Source organism: Vipera ursinii (assembly GCF_947247035.1).
Source record: "Vipera ursinii genome assembly, chromosome: 16".
NCBI lineage: Eukaryota > Metazoa > Chordata > Lepidosauria > Squamata > Viperidae > Vipera > Vipera ursinii.
Genome location: NC_139529.1, coordinates 8251644 through 8271795, shown reverse-complemented (window position 1 = coordinate 8271795; position 20152 = coordinate 8251644). Strand labels below are relative to the sequence as shown.

Here is a 20152-nt window from a genome sequence, read left to right as displayed (position 1 = left end):
GATGCGTGGACTTCAACTCCCAGGATTCCCCAGCCAGCATAGCTGGCTGGGGAATTCTGGGAGTTGAAGTCCACGCATCTTCAAGTTCCTAAGGTTGGGAAACGCTGTCCTATTTGGCCGAAGAGTCTCGGCCTCGGGCTAAGCAGATTTGGCAGCAAGCTGATCCCCAGCGCCCCTTCCAAAGAGCTGGCGAGGGCGGGTCTCGTCCATCCCTCCCTCCTTCCTTCCTTCCTTCCTTCCTTCCTTCCTTCCTTCCTTCCTTCCCTTCTTCCCAGCGGCCGCCCCCAGTCCAGAGAAGCCGAAGCCATCCGGTCCCGCCGCCTCGGATTCTGCAAGTGGCGCCCGCGGGTGGGGAGTAGCCAAAGCGCGCTTGGTAAGGGAGCGTGTGTGCGTGTGTGTGTGTGTGTGTGGGGGTGTCTTGTCCTTGGGGCTCTCTAGTGCCCCCCCTCCCGGTCTCCAGCTCCACGTGGCCTCCTTTCCCCCCCTCCCTTCGTCATCCGAGCGGCGCGCCTTCGCCTGGCCTGGCCTCGCCGAGGAGGAGGACGCGCAAAAGCGCATCAAGGGGAAATGGGGAAGGGGGCTTGGGGAGGGGGGGCTCCTCCCCCGCCCTGGAGGGGACTGAAGGAGCGCTGGGTGCTTGTTTCAACCGTGGCTGCTTGAATAAAGCAGCGTTTCCCAACCTTTAGGAACTTGAAGATGCGTGGACTTCAACTCCCAGAATTCCCCAGCCAGCTATGCTGGCTGGGGAATTCTGGGAGTTGAAGTCCACGCATCTTCAAGTTCCTAAAGGTTGGGAAACGCTGGAATAAAGTAATCTCAGTTCTGGGGGGGTGTGGGGGGGGCTGGGAAAAGCTAGCTTGCGAGAAAGGGGAGGGGGCATCGCCTTTGGCTCCCAGCCTTGCCTTCGCATCCTCGGGTTCAGTTGCTCCCGCGCAAGCTGGGTAGGGATCGCCTTTGCGTCCGTTGGCCGTAGGGACGCGCGTTCAGAGGTTGTGGGAAGTCCTCGGCGTGAAATACTGGGCACGGTTCAATTGCCATTGGGTGGGCGGGCGGGTGGTTTCAAGCCCTCCTGATTTCGGGAATCTGTTTGCCTCTGAAGTTTAGTCAGTAATACAAAAACAATTTGGAAAGGTTTTCTTCTATTTATTTTTTTTAAAGAAAAATATTTTCTCCAATTGGGGCATTCACCAACTAAGGCCTCCTTAGCGTTTTCAGAACGAACCAAAGTTGACAAAGGTGAATACAGGTAGTCCTTGATTTACAACAGTTCGTTTAGGGACCATTCCAAGTTAAACGGCATGGAAAAAATGTGACTTATGCCTAGTTTTCACAGGTATAATTTTATTTATAATTATAATTTTTTTTTGTATTTATATATGTTTGCCCTGTTCACTGTCAAGAGTCCTTCGGGAGAAGGGCGGTATACAAATAAAATAATAATAATAATAATAATAATAATAATAATAATAATAATAATAATAATAATAATAATAATAATAATTATTATTATTATTATTATTATTATTATTACCTTTGCAGCATCCCCGTCGTCACATGATTAAAATTCAGATTAAAATTCTATAAAATATATAGAAATAATTGGCAGGCCCTTGCCATCTTTGCCCCCCAGGGTAAAAATCAAAACTCTGGCCTGATTTATAGACTCTTACCCCACTGGGGCCGGCAGAGGAGGCATGCTGCGGGCTCCGTTGGCCAAGGAATTCCGGTTTGTGGGGTACAGAATAACAGAGTTGGGAGGGACCTTGGAGGTCTTCTAGTCCAACACTCTGCTTAGGCAGGAGACCCTATACCCTTTGAGATAAGCGGCTGTCCAGTCTCTTCTCAAAAACCTCCAAGGATGGAGCATCCACAACTTCTGGAGGCAAGTCGTTCCACTGATTAGTTTTTCTGACTGTCAGGAAATTCCTCCTTAGTTCTAGGTTGTTTCTCTCCTTGATTAGTTTCCATCCATTGCTTCTTCTCCTGCCTTCGGGTGCTTTGGAGAATAGGCTGACCCCCTCCTCTTCTTTGGGGCAGCCCCTGAGATAGAGGGCAAAATTCTAAATTCTATTCCTAGAGATTCAGACGTAATGGCAGTAGTGATGGGTGATTATATTAATGATAATACTGTAAAACTCCTGTTTTGTGTTGTCAGACTGCAGCATCTCTCTGACCTTGACTAGTCTTGACAAAGCCAAATCGAGCTGTCTACTTCTTGGACAAAAGACCAAGTGGAAATCGGTATGATTTTTTTTTCTTGTTAGCCTCTTAAGAGGATTAGAGATGAGAGGTAAAATTGTTGAGATGGGAAGAAAAGAAGGAAGGAAGGAAGGAAGGAAGGAAGGATGGAAAGAAAGGAAGGCGAGAGAAGGGAGGGTAGAGAGAAGGGAGGGAGAGAGGAAGGAAGGGAAGAGGAAGGGAAGGAGGAAAGAAAGGAAAGAATGGGAAGGAAGGAAGGTGAGAGAGAAGGGAGGGTACAGAGAAAGAAGGGAGGGAAGAGAGAAGGAAGGAAGGAAGGAAGGAAGGAAGGAAGGAAGGAAGGAAGGAAGGAAGGAAGGAAGGATGGATGGATCTCTCCAGCCACCTGCTGCTTCTCTGCCTTCCTCTTCCCTCCTTCCATTCAGTCCCCAAGAAAAAGAGGAGAGACAGTCTAAGGAGGAACAGACTCTGCTATTTCCCAGGCCATCTTGCTCCTAAATAAGTACAGAAACTTCGCACTTCCTCCAGATAAATCTTGCTGACACTCTCTTCCTTGGCATTTAAAAAGCCAACTCTTTCGAACAATCTGGTGCGGATTGGAGAGCCTTTGAAGAGGAGCCTTTCGTTTCTCTAGGCATCCCTTCCTTACATAATCTCTTGACCAAAATTTGGTCTCCTGTCTTTTCTGGAGTCTCTACGGCTCAACCCTGCTAATTTTGGAATGGAACCTGACATGCCAGGGCAGAGCGAGGATAATTTAATCCCTTTGGACAGGACTTGACCTTTGCGTCTTCTTGTTCGGAGGACAGAATTTCTTCATTACATCCATCATTCCTGGCCTGGCAAAATTTATCAAAATAGGCAGAGGGCTTTTTAGTACTCTGATCAGCTTATGTACAAGGGCTCTGTGGCCGAGCCAAAACCCTTGGGTGGTTTTAATAAGAGAAAATCAACGAGGCTGATGGAGCTGTCCAAGGTCCTGATTTCAATAGGCCTTCGCATCCTGATTTGAGATTTTGGTACCGGCAGTCCTCGGCTTACAACCATTTATTTAGTGACCGGTCACTAGGAATGGTTGTAAGTCAAGGACTACAAGTTGAGTATCCAATTTTGCTTTTGCTTTTCCGAGTCACATTTTTTTAGCTCCTACAAAAGTTAGCATAGGATGGTGTAGGTTAAATCAAAACAACATTCATTCATCAAAATCATAGAATCCTAGGGCTGTAAGGGACCTTGGAGGTCTTCCAGTCCAACCCTCTGCCCTAAACCGACCTTCCTTCCTTCCTTCCTTCCTTCCTTCCTTCCTTCCTTCCTTCCTTCCTTCCTTCCTTCCTTCCTTCCTTTGATTTTTGAATATTAGCAGAAAGAGGACAGTCATAAGGATATTTCTGATATCTGTCTGGAGTCACTGTGAGTTGGGCGGCCATATCAATTTTCTTAACAAATAACTAAAGTAACTTTTTTAAAAAAGAAAATTGAAATGATAGGACTGCTGGCTTCTTGCGTCGAGGCAACGTCCTCAGTGCTACGTGTGCTGGCACTGATGCTGCTGCCTAGGTGGGTCGTGAAATGTCTGCAAGAAAACAACCCAGCTCAGAGCTACTGTCTATAAACGGAGCGAGTCACACCCGCTAGCCCTGAGGACGGTACCTAGTTGGGTCATGAAACATCTGCAAGGAAACAGCCAAGCTCAGAGAGCACCAAGGACCCCACAATCCTCCTCCTCCTCCTCCGTAAACCCCACTGGCTTCTAGCACGGATGATGTTACTTAGTTGGGTCACGAAACATCTGCCGGGAAACAATCAAGCTTAGAGCTACTTTACAGAAGGAGGGAGCATCCTGGAGATGTCACCTGGTTGGGTAATGCAACACCTGCAAGCCCAGGGAACGCCAAGGCTCTGAGCTGCAGAGATCCCTCCCTCAATTAGGGCTTCCTTTTGCAAAAGGGTTGGTCTTGAGGGCAAGGCCCTTCCCTGCCTTCCCCACCCCCACCCCCCTTGAGGGGCATCCGAGAAGACAAAAGACAGGCGGGCAGCCCAGCCATCCGCGCCCTCCTGGGCTTCCTTCCCTTATTGGCGCAGGATCCCAGCGGCCTCGACTGACTTACAGCAACCCAAGGCAGCAGCCAGCCGGCGAGCGGAGCCGGGGAGGGCAGGGAAGGCAGAGGAGGGCGTGTGTAACCAGGGGCGACCGCAGCAACACTTGGCACGGCTCCGGGGAGGAGAGAGAAAGGGAAAGCTGAGCGGAGAGACGGTCCCCCCCCCTCGGTTCCTTTGCAAAAACAAGCAGGGGGGGAAAGGAAGCAGAAAGAAAGCCAGCCATTCATTCTCAGCTTGCTGGGTTGGTGGCCTCCTCTGTCTTTGGACTCCTTCCTCCTCCTCCTCCTCCTGTTCTTTCTTTGGGGGGGGTTGCAGATAGCTTTCCGCCCCTCCCCCCTCCAGTCCCTTATGGAGCTGAGGGCTGCTTATCATCTGCAGATGCTCCTTTGAAGACCCCCCCCTCAAGAAGGACTTCTCGGAGCCCCGGGATTGCACCACAAGGCTTCCCCCCCCCCCCGCGGAACCCTCCCACCGTTCCCCCGTCCTCTTCTCGGCTGCTGCCTGCGGCTTGTGGGTATCTCGCAGGCAGGCAGGCAGGAAGGCCGAGCGGGTCCGGTTTGGCGGGCCAGGCGGTCCCTCTCCCCCTGGACTTTGCCCCCCTCCCCGCCAGCTTCCTATATGAGTCTTCCTCCAGCCCCAGAGAGCCGTCGGGCCCAATCGATGCCTCGCTGAGCCTGGAAGAGCCGTTCGCCACCATGGGCAAGTCGAACAGCAAACTGAAGCCTGACGTTGTGGAGGAGCTAACTAGGAAAACCTACTGTAAGTCTCTCTTTCTTTTGCCTTCTTTTCTCCCATTCCTCCTCCTTATTCCCATGCCCATCCTTCCTTTTCTTTTTTTCTCTTTCCCTCCCTCCCTCCCTCCCTCCCTCCCTTCCTTCCTTCCTTCCTTCCTTCCTTCCTTCCTTCCTTCCTTCCTTCCTTCCTTCCTTCCTTCCTTCCTTCCTTCCTTCCCCATCTCCTCTCCTCTCCCCACCAAGCCTTTCCATTTTGCACTTTCCTAGACCTCCAGGAGACCTCTGGGCTCAAAAGACCCCCATTCGTTCCTCTCTTTTCTGGGGTGGGGGTGGGGATGAAGATGCTCTGAGTGTGTGTGTGTCTGTGTGTGTGTGTGTGCGCGCGTGCGTTGTGTTGTGCTGCACCTAGGAACAATTCGGCTCTAGCCAGCCCAGGGCTGAGCCGGGAAAGGAGCAGCCAGGGAGGGGGGGGGCTGCTTTCCTTCCATGGTGCAATGTGCTGCATTGCTTTATGGGGGGGGAGGGGGTGTTATTATTGTCAGGGCTGCAGGAAGAGAAGGGAGAAGGAGGCGGGGGCTTCTCTCTCTCTCTCTCTTTCCCAGTGATTCATGCAGCTTCTCGCCCCGAGAATCTGGCACCCCCTTTGGCTTCTCCTGGGGTGGGCGGGGGGTGGGGGTGGCCAGAGCTGGAAAGGAGCCCGGCAGGCAGGCACATGCCGGGGAAGGAAGAGGAGAAGGAGAAGGAGGAGAAAGATGGGGAGAGGTGTAAGGAGAAGGAGGGGAGAAGGAACAGAGGAAGAGCAGGAGAGGAGGAGAAAGGATAGGAAAGGAGGAAGAGAGAAAAGAGGAGGACCAGACGTGGGGTGGGGGTGAAGGCGGTGATGGCTGCATTTAATTCTTAGGCATTTTCAGCCCTGGGACAGCCTGGACGTCTTCCCATCTTCCCAGCTTTAAATGCTATTTGCAATTTGAAAACGGGGGTGGGGTGGGGAGCTGTCCAGAATCTGGCTAGGGGGAGTGGAAGAGGGAGAAACAGAAGGATGGGAGGGGCATCTGAAATGCACCCCACGTATTTATTCCATCGATATCCCGCCCTTTATTATTTTCACAAACAACTCGATGCAAAATCCAGTCAAAGAATTCCGTTTTGTTTTCCTCACTTCTCTCTTGAATTTTTTTTCTTCCTCTTTATTGCCTTTTCCTTCCCCCGAACACTGGGGGGGGGGGGGTTTGCAGTCAGGGCCCTCCATTTGGTCAGCAAATGTGGCTCTCCCCCCCCAGCAGCTCCCTCCCCCCCCACCCCCATTGCATCTACAAAAGTACAAAATGGCTTGGCCAACTTGGATGGGTGTTGCAGCATTAAAGTCCACCTTGACTGGGGGATGTGAATTTTGGGTATTAGATGGCAGAGGTTCTGGCTGGTTTCACGGCTTTGCTCTCCTTCATGCAGGGATCACTTAATCAGGGTCTGTGATGAGAACTGAACTGTGTTTTCTTTGGGTCTGGTTTGGTGTTTGGCTCACTTGCTCGAGTGACCTGGAGCCATTTGGCTTTATAGGAACGTTGTGGTTTTTTTTTAAAGTCGTATGCCAACCTTTCTCTGCACAGTTCATTTTAAAGAAAGGAAGAAGTTTCTAGTTCTCATGGTGGTGACTATTTATTTCCACTGGCTTGATCATTTTGTGAGGCTTCAGAAACCAAGAGTATCGTTTTTTCACATCACCTCTCCCCGGGACAGCCGAACCCTTGGCTGTAAAAAACCAAACATTTATCATATTGTTCTCCTTTGTAGGACAGTTTATCCAAACATACTTAATTTCCCCAAATCAGGTGAGCAGAGGCCTGCTTTTCAGAGGGACAGCTTCAGACATCAGCATAATGGACTTCCTCTACCTAAGCGACGTCTCATTCAAAACCACTTCTTCGTATGTTTTAGCCCCCAACCCTCCAATCGTCCTTCTTGCTCTTCCCTTCAATCTTTCTAGAGTCTCAACATCTTTTTTACATTGTGGTGACCAAAACTGGATGCAGAATGGTCTTACTAAGGCCTTCTAAAGCAGTACTAACAATTTGTGTGATCTTGATTCTATCCCTCTGTTGATGCATCCGAGGACTGTGTTGGCATTTTTGGCCGCTGCAGCACACTCCTGGCTCCTATTTGAGTGATTGTTGGGATCACTTAAGCTGGAGAAGTGAACTGAATCCCAATGTTGGAAGGGGTTTGAGATGGAGAAGGGCTGGCCTCCTTCCTATTAGAATGGAAAGTTATCCAATTTTTATCTTTGTAGTAAGTCGAGGGCTACCTGTAATTTTGGGGGATCTGAAATGTGCACGGTCTTGAAAATAATGCACAAGCGATTAGCTCTCGGTATTAGGCAAAATTGTGAGAAATGAGCCTCAAATGTTTTTAATAGGGGCTTTAAAAAAATAAGAATTTTTAATTTGGCAAGCTGAATTTGACATATTTGCGAAAGCGACAACCTGGAAGAGGCAGCCTGTGATGTCCTTCCAGAAATGAGAAATGGGAAGCCAAATGCGTTGCTAACGTGGACAATTTTAAAAACAGCTGAAAGAAAACCACATTTGAAGTCATCCATCCTGCTGGTGAGTTATTTAAAACTTTGCTTTGGCCCACTGGGCTGTGTTTACTACCTGGGCAGTTTAGCTGCTAACCAGCTGATATCAGATCTAGCCAATATTTCCTGGGCAGGAAATTGCTTTGTGGCTGAAAAGTTTTTATAAATGAGGATCGTAGGAACTGGAGCCTGACTTTTGATTTATCGAGCATTGTTTCTCAGTCAAAGGGCGAGGATCAGAAACCTCCCTGGCGCTCTCTGAGCTTGGATTTTATTTTATTTTGGCAGACATTTCATTGCCCAACTAACTACCATCATCAGTGCTAGAAGGGAGAGAGAGCAAACCTCGAAATGGCTAATATAAATATTATTATATAAAAGTAAAAAGTAGAGATTTTATGTTACTACCTTATTCTACTGTGCCAAAAGGAGACGGAAGTCAATGTTTTTCCCCTCCCCTCCCCTCCCCTCCCCTCCCCTCCCCTCTCCTCTCCTCTTCTTTTCTTTTCTTTTCTTTTCTTTTCTTTTCTTTTCTTTTCTTTTCTTTTCTTTTCTTTCCCTTCCTTTCCTTTCCTTTCCTTTCCTTTCCTTTCCTTTCCTTTCCTTTCCTTTCCTTTCCTTTCCTTTCCTTTCCTTTCCTTTCCTTTCCTTTCCTTTCCTTTCCTTTCCTTTCCTTATCACCTGAATTACACACAGGTTAGAGTAATAGAAAGATAATAATAGTTCTTCTTCTCCTCCTTCTCTTCCTTCTTCCCTCCACACTAAAAAAATACAACCTTTTGTTTAGTGATCCTTTGAAGTTACAAGACCGTAGGAAAAAGTGACTTATGACCCTTTCCCCCCCCCCCTTGCAGCATCCCCAGGGTCATGTGATCCGACGTCGGGCGCTTGGCAACCGACTCCTCTTTATGACGGTCGCAATGTCCCAGGATCCCCTTTCGCGGCTTTCTGATGAGCGAAGTCAACGGAGGAAGGCAGATTCACTTAATAACTGTGTGGCCAACTTAACGACCGCAGTGATTCGATTCACAATTTCGGCGAGGAAGGTCCTGAAGTGGGGCAAAACTCACTCAGCAGCTGTCCTGCAGGACTCTCCTCCGTGTTTTGTAGATGTGAGGTTGCGGAATTGGTTTTTGGAAACTGACCCAAGAAACGCATCGGACCGCTTTCTCCCAACTTCCTGATTGACGCGGGAGTTTCGTAGTTTCTGCCAGGATGAGCCGGGAGGCGGTAACCTTTTCCGAAGGAAAGCTGGCACCCGGCTCTCCTTCGTTTGCACACTTTGCACACACGGCCACCTTGGTGATGAATATTTATTGCAAATACGATTACTCCTGGTTTGGAGACAGCTCAGAGTGGGGCGTAATAAAATCCTTCTTCAGGAAAAAGAAAAAAAAACAATGATAAGAACGGTCATAAAACCAAGGCCCATAAAAGAGAGCCATAAAGCTCCATGTAGCACAACAGGAGCTCAGTTTTACAAGGGCCGGCCTCGTTTTTTTAGATCAAGGTGGCTCTGGAAATTTTGTAGTTTCGAACCTGCTGATTTCTCTCCTGTGTTTCAATGTCTTGGCTTCTTGGGAGTGGAACGTTTTTTGAAATTTGCTAGTCTTTGGTCCTGAATATATCTATGCCGCCTCCTCCTCCTCCTCCTCCTCCTCCTCCTCCTCCTCCTCCTCCTCCTCCTCCTCCTCCTCCTCCTCCTCCTCCTCCCCGTGGGATGCTGCAGCCATTTAACAGAGCTGGAAGGGACCTTGAAGGTCTTCTAGTCTAACCCCCTGCCCAAGGCAGGAGACCCTATGCCATCTCAGACAAGTGGCTGTCCAGTGATGGAGCACCCACAACTTCTGGCGGCAAAGTCCACTGATTAACTGTCCTCACTGTTATGAAATTTCTCCTTAATTCCAGGTTGCTTCTGTCCTTGGTGAGTTTCCATCCGTTGCTTCTTGTCCTGCCTTTCAGGGGCTTTGCAGATCAAATGAACCCTCTCTTCTTTGCGGCAGCCTCTCAAATCTTGGAAGGCTGCTATTGTGTCACCTCCTGATCCTTCCCTTGGTTAGGCTACTTATATCCAACTGTTCATCACAGGCTTTAGCCCACAGTCCCTCAGTCATCTTTGTTGCTCTTCTCTGCCTTCTTTCCAGAGTCTCAACATCTTTTTTATAATATGGTGAGCAAAACTGGATGCCATGTGCCGAATGTGGTCTTGCCAAGGCTCTGTAAAGCCCTGCTAACACTTCACGTGATCTTGATGCTGCAATGGCCATAAATGCCAGGATCAATCCTAAGTAGCTTTTTCTTAGTGTTGTCGTAACTTCGAAATGAAGTTCACTCAGTGCATGGTTGCAAAGCAAGGAGTAGCTAAGGAAGATGACTAGCAAGGCCGGAGTTGACTTTCCTGTCCCTGCAGGTCCTCGGTTTGAAGCCCTGAGCGCGTCTCCTCCTCTCCTTTCCAGCCATGGCTTCATTCTGCCCCTCGCCTTACAGAAAAAACGAGCAAGGGAAAAACTCGGCTTTCTTCCTCCAGAAAAGCTGTTCAGTTTCGGTGTCTCAACCTGGCTACGTGCCACGGCAAACTTGTGTGGGCTGGCTGGCTGTTTTCCTTGGAATTGCCAAGGGGAAAAAAACCCATAATAAAAGCTTGTAAATATGAATTGCTGGCAAAAAGGACCCAGCAGGCTTTTGTTGAGTTCCTCGAGGACGATCAGCGCAGAAATGGGAAGAAACATCTCCCAAAGACCATCTGCTGAGACTGGACTATGGGCTCTGATGCTAGGGGGTTGGACTAGAAGACCTCCAAGGTCCCTTCTGTATGTCTCTTATCTAACCCTTCCCTGGCAACGTCTCCTTGCCCCCTCACCCAGGGTCTTTCCCACAGACCGTGGCAGCAGAGGACCCTCCCGCTCCATCGGAGTGTGCAACTGATTTTTTTCAGCTTCTATAGCACAGGCAGTCCCCAACTTACAACAGCTCGTTTAGTGACTATTCAAAGTTACAACGGCACGGGAAAAATGACCTATCATAGTTTTTCACCCTTAGGGCCGTTGCAGCATCCCCAGGGTCACACGATCAAAATTCAGACCCTTGGGCAACCGTCCCATATTTACGACGGTCGCAGCATCCCCTTTTGCGACCTGCCAAGCCAAGTCAATGGGGGGGGGGCAAGCCAGATTCGTTTAACGACCATGTGACTCAACAGCTGCAACGGTTTGCTTAACAGCCGTGGCAGGAAAGGTGGTAAAATGGGGGCCAAACTCACTTAAAAACTGTCTCGCTTAGTAGTGGAAATTTGGGGTTCAGTTGTGGTCGTAAAGCGAGGACTACCTGGACTTTGGAGCAAACCAATCCTGGCAGCCTTGCTGAGATGTAAGTAACCGCGACCATTTAACCCCCTTTTCAAAATAAGCGTATTGGCTGATTTTTTTCCATCTGGGGCTGGCGGTGGTCAATGGCAACATTTGCCTCTTAAATTTCATCTAAACGACATCAAAAAGTACCCCCAGAACTGATGGGAGGGTGAAACATTCCCCTCCACCCCCCCACCCCAGCCAGGTTTAGCCCTGGCTTCAGGAAAAAAAGAGAGATTTTCTTGTAACCGCTCCAAGTTTATTTCCTGACTGTGTTCTGCAAGATATTAGCGATAAATTATAGCTTTTATTCAATCTCCTTGCTATTTTTATAACTTCTGGGACAATGTTCCATTTGCCAAGGCAGCTGCATAATTCAGAATTCGGAGATTATGCCAAATGACGGTTATGGCTGTGAACTCGCGCAATCGGTAAACTCTGCTTTCCAATTTTCTAAGAAATCTTCCCTTACTGTACTAATAACAGTTCGCTCCCTATGGATTGACTTGGCATCACCTCTGGGTGTGTTCACACAACAAATCTGTACAGGGGTTCATTCACACGGCAAGCGATGCTGGGATAGTGTTGCCGGCTTGGCGTCTTATGGGAGTCCAGTGTGTTGGGTTAGCTAGCCCATCTTTCCGCAGCTTTGTGTGTTGCGCAAAATAATTGTCCCTTATGTACTGCTAGACTTTAAAGATTGCCTAACTCATTTTATCTTATCTGAGGAGCCTCTTCTAGGCCTGTCCAACCTGGAGATGAGTTTCTTGAACAGAAAATTAAGTTTGGGTGGAGAACAGCATTGATAGTGAGACTGTCTGACATATAAAAAGTCCAAGGTTTAAACCATGGTGGGGTAGAGTTGGAAAAGAAGGGTTTTTTTGGAACATCTGGAGAACTTTAATGGAAGCGGATGGATGCCAAAGTGTGACTTGTAGAAGGGACCTTTCCAGGCTGTTTTTCCACCAGAGATCAGAAAGTTGTCGATCCTTTAAATCAGTTGACTGAATTTGTTGGGTGGACAACCAATGACTCTGTAGATCTAAAACTTTCAGTATCTGTCAGTTTTGGTCCTCCTACTAAGGGGCTTCTAAGTTTTCTCCACCCTTTTGGAAGTTCAGATCCCCCATCCCGATCAGAGATGGTCTGTTTCACCACCTTTTGGACGTCTTCTGTTCATTCGGGTTGATTCTCTTCTGTCAATTCCGTTCTCTGAAAGCTACCATCAACCACCTCCATTAAATATATTTAATTGCCTCTGAAGACATCTTAATTGCAATTAGCAATTTGCCCGAGAGCCTTTTGCAAGACAAGTGGCAACTAGAAGTTGCAGATTTAGGAACCAAATCTTTACAGGATGGCGAGGGAGAGAAATTGTTTTTCTGAGAGAGAGCTATAAACTTAAAATCGAAGTTTCTTATCCCTGACTCATGCAAGTTTTCGCGAGCCAAAAACCTTGTCAGCTGAGCCAGTAACACAAACTTATTCTCTGTTTACTCAGCAAGTTATACATGTTTAGTACAGTTGAATACATATGTACCTTTTCTTCTGTTAATTAGTTGGACATGCTAAAATTAATTCTCAGCAATAAGCTGATTATCAATGAAACTATTTGGGGGAATCTCTTGATGCACAAAATCTTAAGCTAAATCAATTGGCTGGTTTTCAGATACACGCTCACTGGCAAAAAGGGAACCACATTGAAGCTAACCAGCCTTGACTTGCTGGAGTTTGTGTCCATTCAGCATATTTCTGCATGCCGGGAGAAGCAGAAGAAAAATAGATTTGTTGAAATCTGTCTTGCGAATCCTCAAAAGATTTTTGTTCCCTTTTAATTTTTGACCTTAAGCCTCAAGGTGCTCGAGAACAGCTCATTAGGCAGGTTGGCAAAATTAATTATTTCATATGAGATCGTCAGACTCTTCTGTAAATAGAATTAGGGAGATGAATGTGGGAGGGTTATAAGAATTCCAGCCGCTGAATTCTTTTTTTTTTTTAATTGAAAAGTTTTACAATACATTTTTGAATACAAAAAACCCCCCTTCTTCCCCTCCCCTCTCCCCAACCTGTCAAGTTAGACCATTTGATCCCTCCAAGGCATCGGACAGAGTGTTTCTTACTTCTTTTGAACAGTTTTTCCAGGATTCAGCAAGGTGGAAAGACTTTTTACTGACAGGAGATGAACTTGCATTTTGGCTGTTTGTGACACCATCTCCACTGCAGTCTTTCAGTTTTTCTTTCATTCCTTTTACTGTGGGAAGTGGTGGAGGAGATCGCTTATTACTGTGTTATGTCACATCTCTTTCTCCTCGGCTGTTGCCAAAGAACCCCTAGCATTCATCTGGGGTTCTTCTTCAGCTCTGACTGGATGGGGGGAATGGAAGGATTTACACTGAAGACACAGATAAACCTCCAAGTGGCTTCAGTGGCTCTCTGAAATGACCAGCCGTCTGCAAGGAGTATAAATCCTTCCATTCTGAAGAAGCTGAAGAAGCTTCTTGGGTAAGAAGCGAAACATCTTCAAACAAAAAACAACAAAGTCCAGTTGCTCTTGAAAAAGCATATTTGGGACATTTTTGTCCATCTGTCAAGTCCTCCCTGAGGACCTGGTATAGGCAGACGTGGACGTTTGACGGTGTTCAAGGTATCATGGCAAAATGTAAGCTGGTCTTAATTGTCATCCTAAGTCAAGGACTACCCGTATGTAGTAGAATTTTTTTTGTTCCCTCTTAGGAAGCACCAAAACCTCACAGGAGTTAAAAATCTGCTGCTGGAATGGATGATTTGTTTCTCATTTCTCACCGTTGGCCTTTTTAATGTTTAACCGGAACAGTTGGAAATTTTAAGCGGTAAACCATTAGAGCAAAGCCAAGGGGAAATCTGAATATAATTGGAAAATGCATCTGGAAATGACAGGGCTGCAGTGTTCATTAGCCTTCTGAATTATAAATTTGCAACTGGCCTCATTTGCTTGCAAATTTTGCTTTGATTTTTTGAGAAAGGCACAAATGCAATTGCCTCAGAGGTGTTTGGGCCAGAGTGGATCAATGGCTAAATATTTAGTTCCCAGGCTGGTAATGTTTGACTGGAAAGCTTAAAATATTGCCCCTTGATTTAGGGCAGAGAGAGAGAGACAGACAGACAGAGGGACAGACAGAGAGAATTGCTGTTTAGTGTGCCGCAGTTTTTTTGAAATTCAGAAAAAGCATGTACATTTGGCATCTTGCAAAAGTCCTGCATCGATAATTAGCTGTTCCTTTTTGAGCTTTGCAGCAAAATCTTGGCACACCAGCCATCGCCATGTGGTATGTGGGGGTTGCTGCCTCAGCTGCGGAAAAGAGCCAGATTTTTTTCCAAGCACCAAGTCCCATTTTGATAAACTTACTTAAGTTTCACAATCTCGATCAACTCATTTCACTGAAGCGGAATAAGATTGAGACTGGGCTAAGCTGACAAGGTTTGCAGTTCAAGCTACAACATAATATATCTTTTCAACGCAGATAGTTGTCGACTTACCACAATTTGTTTAGTGACCATTTGGCACTGAATGGTACTGGAAAAAAAAGTGAATCACAACCAGCCTGTTGCAACATCCCTACAGTCATGTGATCAAAATTTGGGTGCTTGACAACCTGTACATATTTACGATGGTTGCAGGGTGCCGGGTTCAGGTTTATCACCATTTGCGACCTTCTCAACCAGCTTCCAACATGAAAAGTCCACTTGCTTAACAACCACATGCGCCACGGAACAACTGAAGTGATTTGCTTAACTGTAGCCAAAAAAAAAAAAAGATAATAAAATTGAATGCAACTTAATTATACGGGCATTGCTATTTAATTACTTTTTAATTTTTGTATCTTGTTTTTATTATGTATTGCCCTGTTCACCGCCCTGAGTCCTTCGGGAGGGGCGGTATACAAAATAAATTATTATTATTATTATTATTATTATTATTATTATTATTATTATTATTATTGTTGTTGTTGTTGTTGTTGTTGTTGTTATTATTATTGTTGTTGTTGTTGTTGTTGTTATTATTATTATTATTATTATTATTATTATTATTATTATTAAACAACCGTGTTGCTTAAGCAATGGAAATTCTGCTCCCAGTTCTCGTAAATCGAGGACTATCTGTAGCCCTTCCCAGTCCATACCTCTCTCCCCAAAATACTAAGTTTGCCCAGTTTTTCAGAGCCTGCCTTGCTGACCTTGGATTTAAAAAATCGGTTTGAGGGTTGAACACAGTTAGTTTGCGCTGCCGGGCAAAGCTGGCTTAGAACAAGACTGCAAGCCGTGAACGCTTTTAAAACGTTGTGAGCTCTCTAAAACAGAAGCAGAAGCCTGCAAAGTCTCTCTCTCTCTCTCTCTCTCTCTCTCTCTCTCTCTCTCTCTCTCTCTTTAAAATGCTTCCATTTTCTTTCTTCTAGCAGCTTGGGATCGATTCCTTTAATTCAATTCGCGTTCTCGAAAGATCAGTTATCAAGGAGCCGTAGCCATTTGCGAAATCACCCCAGATCGATTCAGACGTCTGGAACACCCTGCGGTTGCTTTGGCGATCTGATTGACAGCAAGACCCGGGGGGGGCAGTGCAGTGTGACACCTTTTGAAGGTAGTCCTTGAATTACGACCAGAGTTGAGCCCAAAACTTCCATTGCTAAGCGAGAAAGTTGTGAAGGAATTTTTGCCCCATTTTGCGACTTAAGTTTATTAGTAACTGACGGCGCCAAGGATGGAAGATTCTTCTCTTCGCAGACGATCTTTGCTAATTGAGTGAACAAGCGTTCCAGTGGAGAGCAGTTACGTCTCTCCCTAAATGTGTGAATAAGTTAAGAGTTGAGGGCTTTTGAAAACTGAACTGAAGTGCATGAATGTACGAAGTCCTCCATAAATACTTCTTCTTTTTCTCTTTTTCAGTCACGGAGAAAGAAGTCCAGCAATGGTGAGTGCCCCGTGTTCTTTCAGATTCCAAGGAGAATTATTGGACCAAAGAGGAAAGACTTTCTTTCCGTGCCGTTGTAATGTCAAACGGTCACTAAGCAGATTGCTATAAATCGAGGACTGGGTCTACTGAAAGTCCTACTTTCAACTGACTTTACTGAATTAGGGAAATGTTGGTTGTTCGGACATGGGGTGAGAGGGGGGCTCAAGACATTCTTGCCTTTCTGGACCCCGACTTGGAAAGCAGCCAGCTCGGTCACCTTGTAGAAACATTGGTCCATTCACGTTTCTGGTTGCAGGTATAAAGGCTTCATTAAGGACTGCCCGAGTGGACAGTTGGACGCAGCCGGATTTCAGAAAATCTACAAGCAATTTTTCCCGTTTGGTGACCCAACCAAGTTTGCAACGTTTGTTTTTAATGTTTTTGACGAAAACAAAGTGAGTTTTCCTTCCTTCCTTCCTTCCTTCCTTCCTTCCTTCCTTCCTTCCTTCCTTCCTTCCTTCCTTCCTTCCTCCCTGTGATGGTCGTAACTGCAAGGACTGAGTTACTTGTTTCTGTGCCATCCCAACCGTCCCTAAGCAAACAGCCATAAATAGAGGACTATCTGCAGTGGCACTTTAAACAGCTTTCTCTAAATGTCAGCATTTCCCTTTTTTTCTCAGGATGGAAGAATCGAGTTTTCCGAATTTATCCAGGCCCTTTCAGTCACCTCCCGGGGAACTCTGGACGAGAAACTGCGGTGTAAGCCATCCAATCCCTTACGTTCTTCCATGACAATTTATTTCCTTGTATCCTGATTGGACAACCATTTGCCCGGCATGATATAGGATCTCCTGCCTGAGCGGGTGGGTGGGTGGGTGGGTGGGTGGACTAGAAGACCTCTAAGGTGCCTTCCAACTCTGTTATTCTCTATTAGGGCTACTTGGTTTAATTTATTTTAATTTTTGTATGTTATGTGTTGTATGTAGTGTTTTAATCGCCCTGTACACCACCCCGAGTCCTTCGGGAGAGGGGCGGTATATAAATCCAAATAATAAATAATATTCCACATATCTCAGAAATGGTGGGAGATATTTTGGCTGAGCCTTAACAGGCCTTTTCGGAGGTCTTTCCTTGCAAACTGCAGCCAGTTGCTTTCTTTCTCCCCCCCCTACCCCCCCCCCCCGCTGCTTTTCAGGGGCCTTTAAACTGTATGACCTGGATAACGATGGCTACATCACAAGAACCGAGATGCTGGACATTGTAGATGCTATTTACCAGATGGTGGTGAGTATATGACAAGGGTTTGTTACCTCTGGAATGAGACGCAGTGGCGGGAAGTGGCCGGTTCTGTCCTGCCCTTCAGATGGCCAGGATTTCTGTGTGCAACGGTCGTAACTTCTAACAGTCACTAAACGGTTGCAAGTCAAGGACTTGCCTGCAGTGGGGGCAGACTTCCATGGGGTCTTGAGAAGAAAGGCGGGCAACGGAGGCCCACCTTGCATCTTGGGGAAGAAAGTCCCCCAGACAATGAAGTTGAGTTTCTGTAACGTACTGAACCCCAAATTAGCTTCTTCAGCTACAGGCCAGGCCAACTGCACCCCGATCTAGTTTCCGTTGGTCAGTTGGCTCTAGTATCTCCCTCGAGTTTGTTGAGTCCACCAGAGTTCACGGAATCGCATCGAGGGGGTTGTGTGTGTCTCAGGGCTGCTTCATCCTTACTTTCTTTGGCCAGGGTAACACGGTGGAGCTGCCAGAAGAGGAGAACACCCCGGAGAAGAGGGTGGACAGGATTTTTGCCATGATGGACAAAGTGAGTCTTCTTCTTCTCCATCTTGCTTGGCTACCAGCAGGAGGTGGCCGTTTTGCTTCGTTCGGATCCACATTCTTAAGACAGCCTTAAGTTTCCAAGGTTGAAAAGTATTCAGGTGCTGAGCTAGAAGGCAGGAGGCTGTGAGTTCCAGTCCTCCCTTTGGCAGGAAATCTGGCTGGGTGATTTTGGGCCAGACACTCATTCACCACCTGACCCACCTCACAGTTGGTGGTTGGAAACTAGGATGCAGGGATATATTAAGTATGTTTGCTGCTTTGAGTTGACCAAACATGTCTGTCTGTCTGTCTGTGTATGTATGTGTGGATAGATAGATAGATAGATAGATAGATAGATAGATAGATAGATAGATAGATAGATAGATAGATAGATAGATAGATAGAATGGATAGATGATAGATAGATAATAGATAGATAGGATGGGTGGATAGTTGATAGATAGATAGATATAGATAGATAGATAGATAGATAGATAGATAGATAGATAGATAGATAGATAGATGGATGATAGGATGGATGGATGGATAGATGATAGATAATAGATAAATAATAGGCATAGATAGATAGATAGTTGATAAACAGACAGATAGACAGATGAAGAGAGAGAGAGAAAAAATATAATAATAATAATATTAAGACATACAGGAGATTTAATCCTGTGTATTGACTGTTTTTTTTTTAGTCCCCGTTCACTGCTCTCATGAACTGATCTATGAGCTACCTCATTAATTCAGCACCAAGAAGGGTGGGGTATGGACTAGATGACCTCTTAGGACCTTCTCCGAGAGCCCCCTGCCTTCCCTTACATCTGATTCTCCTTTTCTTCCAGAATGCCGACGGGAAACTAACGTTGCAGGAGTTCCAGGAGGGCTCCAAAGCCGACCCTTCCATCGTCCAGGCCCTCTCCCTGTATGATGGGCTGGTATAGCCCACAAGCTGTGCTTTGGTGAGCATCTGCGTTTCCAGGGCAGGAGATGATGGAGACCTCCTTGCTTCAGCCTCTCAACGTCCCATTTAAATAAGAAAAATGACCTCCCCCCCTTCAAAAACTCCTCACGAGGCTTAGATGCACAATCGTTTTTACTGATTTGACTTGACTTGACTACCATCTCATTTATGTGACTTCCTTCCTTCCTTCCTTCCTTCCTTCCTTCCTTCCTTCCTTCCTTCCTTCCTTCCTTCCTTCCTTCCTTCCTTCCATCTATTTTTATGGTCGCTGTCTCAAACCAGGCGAGTAAAAGACTAAATAATTCATTCCTAAAAAGATACCAAAGGGAGGAATATGAATGATATCAATATACAAAATAGCAAGGTCCATCAAATCAAAGGAGCTTCGGGCTTTTAATCAGCCCTTCCTTTTCTGCCTTCTCCTTTCCAGACATTTGGAGAAGACCTTCTTCCAGTGACATCAAGCTGCCCACCCCCACCACCCCCACAACAAGACCCTCGCCGGAGGTTACTCTTCTGTTACTCGCGAGCAAGGGGCCCGTTCCAAGTTCGACCTCAGCCTCCACAATCTCCTGCTTGGAATCGCCACCATTGGCCCATCGGCTGCTTTGATTATCATCCTTTTAAAAGAGAGAGAGACGGAGAAGGGCGGGCGAGGGGTGGGAATCATTCATCGGATGGAGGCGGTTCACGCACATTTCCCTCCCCCCCTTTTGTGTTTTGTTTGGAATGAACTTGAGATTTCCTATTCCTTCCCTGGGGGGCGGTGGCAGCGGGATTGAAGAGTCCGAGAGGCCGCGGTTAGATCGGATGGGAAAAGTAGGGAGGGGGAAGTACAGGGGGGAGGGTCAAGGGCTTAAGCAAAAAAAAAAAAAGGATCAAAATCAGTTTGAAAACTCATTTTCTCCATATCATCTGGATTTTGCATGGCTCCGGGTGGGGGTGGGGGCAGGTCTGCATGTACAAAGACCCTTTTTACGTTTGGAGCGACACACGGACTGCCTCACCCCTCCTTTGGATATGATTTGCCTCTGTGTGTGTGTGTGTGTGTGTGTGAGACAAACTTGCGGTGTTTCTCTTTGCGACCGCCACCTATTTATTTGACTCTTTCCTACTGGGTTGTCACCGAAGGATCAAACACCGAAAAGGGGGGTGGCGGCAGGGGTCTTTTTTTTTTTCCTTCGCAGGAGAAATTTAAGCCAAAAAGAAAAAAAAAACGTTTCTTTTTTTTGCCCTGAATCTGTAATCACGCACACTGCAGCCTGGCTGAAGTTGGAGGGGGTAAATTCCAGAACCCCCCCCCCTTTTTTTTTTGTCTCTTTGTCTTTATTTTTTGTTGTTGTCATTTTGTCCATCACAATTGTTCTGTGATGCTTCACTTTTGGTGTGTGTGTGTGTGGGGGGGGGTTTAGGGTTGGGAGGTCATGCATCCTCGCCTTGCTTGAAAGAGCTTTAATGCTCCAATCTCCGATCTCACAAACTTCCACGCCTGCCT

At 46.6% G+C, this 20152-nt stretch overlaps 1 protein-coding gene across 3 annotated transcripts; it reads left to right on the top strand.

Moving 5' to 3' along the window:
• Positions 1-67: 67 nt before the first annotated feature.
• NCS1 (neuronal calcium sensor 1) lies at positions 68-20152 on the top strand. 3 transcript variants are annotated; one of them, XM_083374910.1, is made up of 10 exons: positions 68-373; positions 2156-2241; positions 4934-5058; positions 15876-15900; positions 16199-16337; positions 16563-16641; positions 17078-17166; positions 17615-17692; positions 18539-18655; positions 19088-20152. In XM_083374910.1, exons 3-9 carry the CDS (start codon positions 4995-4997, stop codon positions 18635-18637), a joined length of 573 nt encoding a protein of 190 aa, XP_083231036.1. In that variant the 5' UTR covers positions 68-373; positions 2156-2241; positions 4934-4994; the 3' UTR covers positions 18638-18655; positions 19088-20152. The 3 variants fall into 3 exon arrangements, with proteins under 3 accessions (XP_083231036.1, XP_083231037.1, XP_083231038.1); XM_083374911.1 differs by lacking the exon at positions 68-373 and having other exon boundaries at positions 1953-2241; XM_083374912.1 differs by lacking the exons at positions 68-373; positions 2156-2241 and having other exon boundaries at positions 4835-5058.

What these genes read in the sequence shown, in the direction of transcription:
- NCS1 (XM_083374910.1), top strand. Translation starts at nt 4,995, where the DNA reads ATGGGCAAGTCGAACAGCAAACTGAAGCCTGACGTTGTGGAGGAGCTA. An exon ending in GAGAAAGAAGTCCAGCAATG is followed by an intron (nt 15,901 to 16,198) that starts GTGAGTGCCCCG and finishes TTCTGGTTGCAG; the next exon opens with GTATAAAGGCTTCATTAAGG. An exon ending in ATGCTATTTACCAGATGGTG is followed by an intron (nt 17,167 to 17,614) that starts GTGAGTATATGA and finishes TTCTTTGGCCAG; the next exon opens with GGTAACACGGTGGAGCTGCC.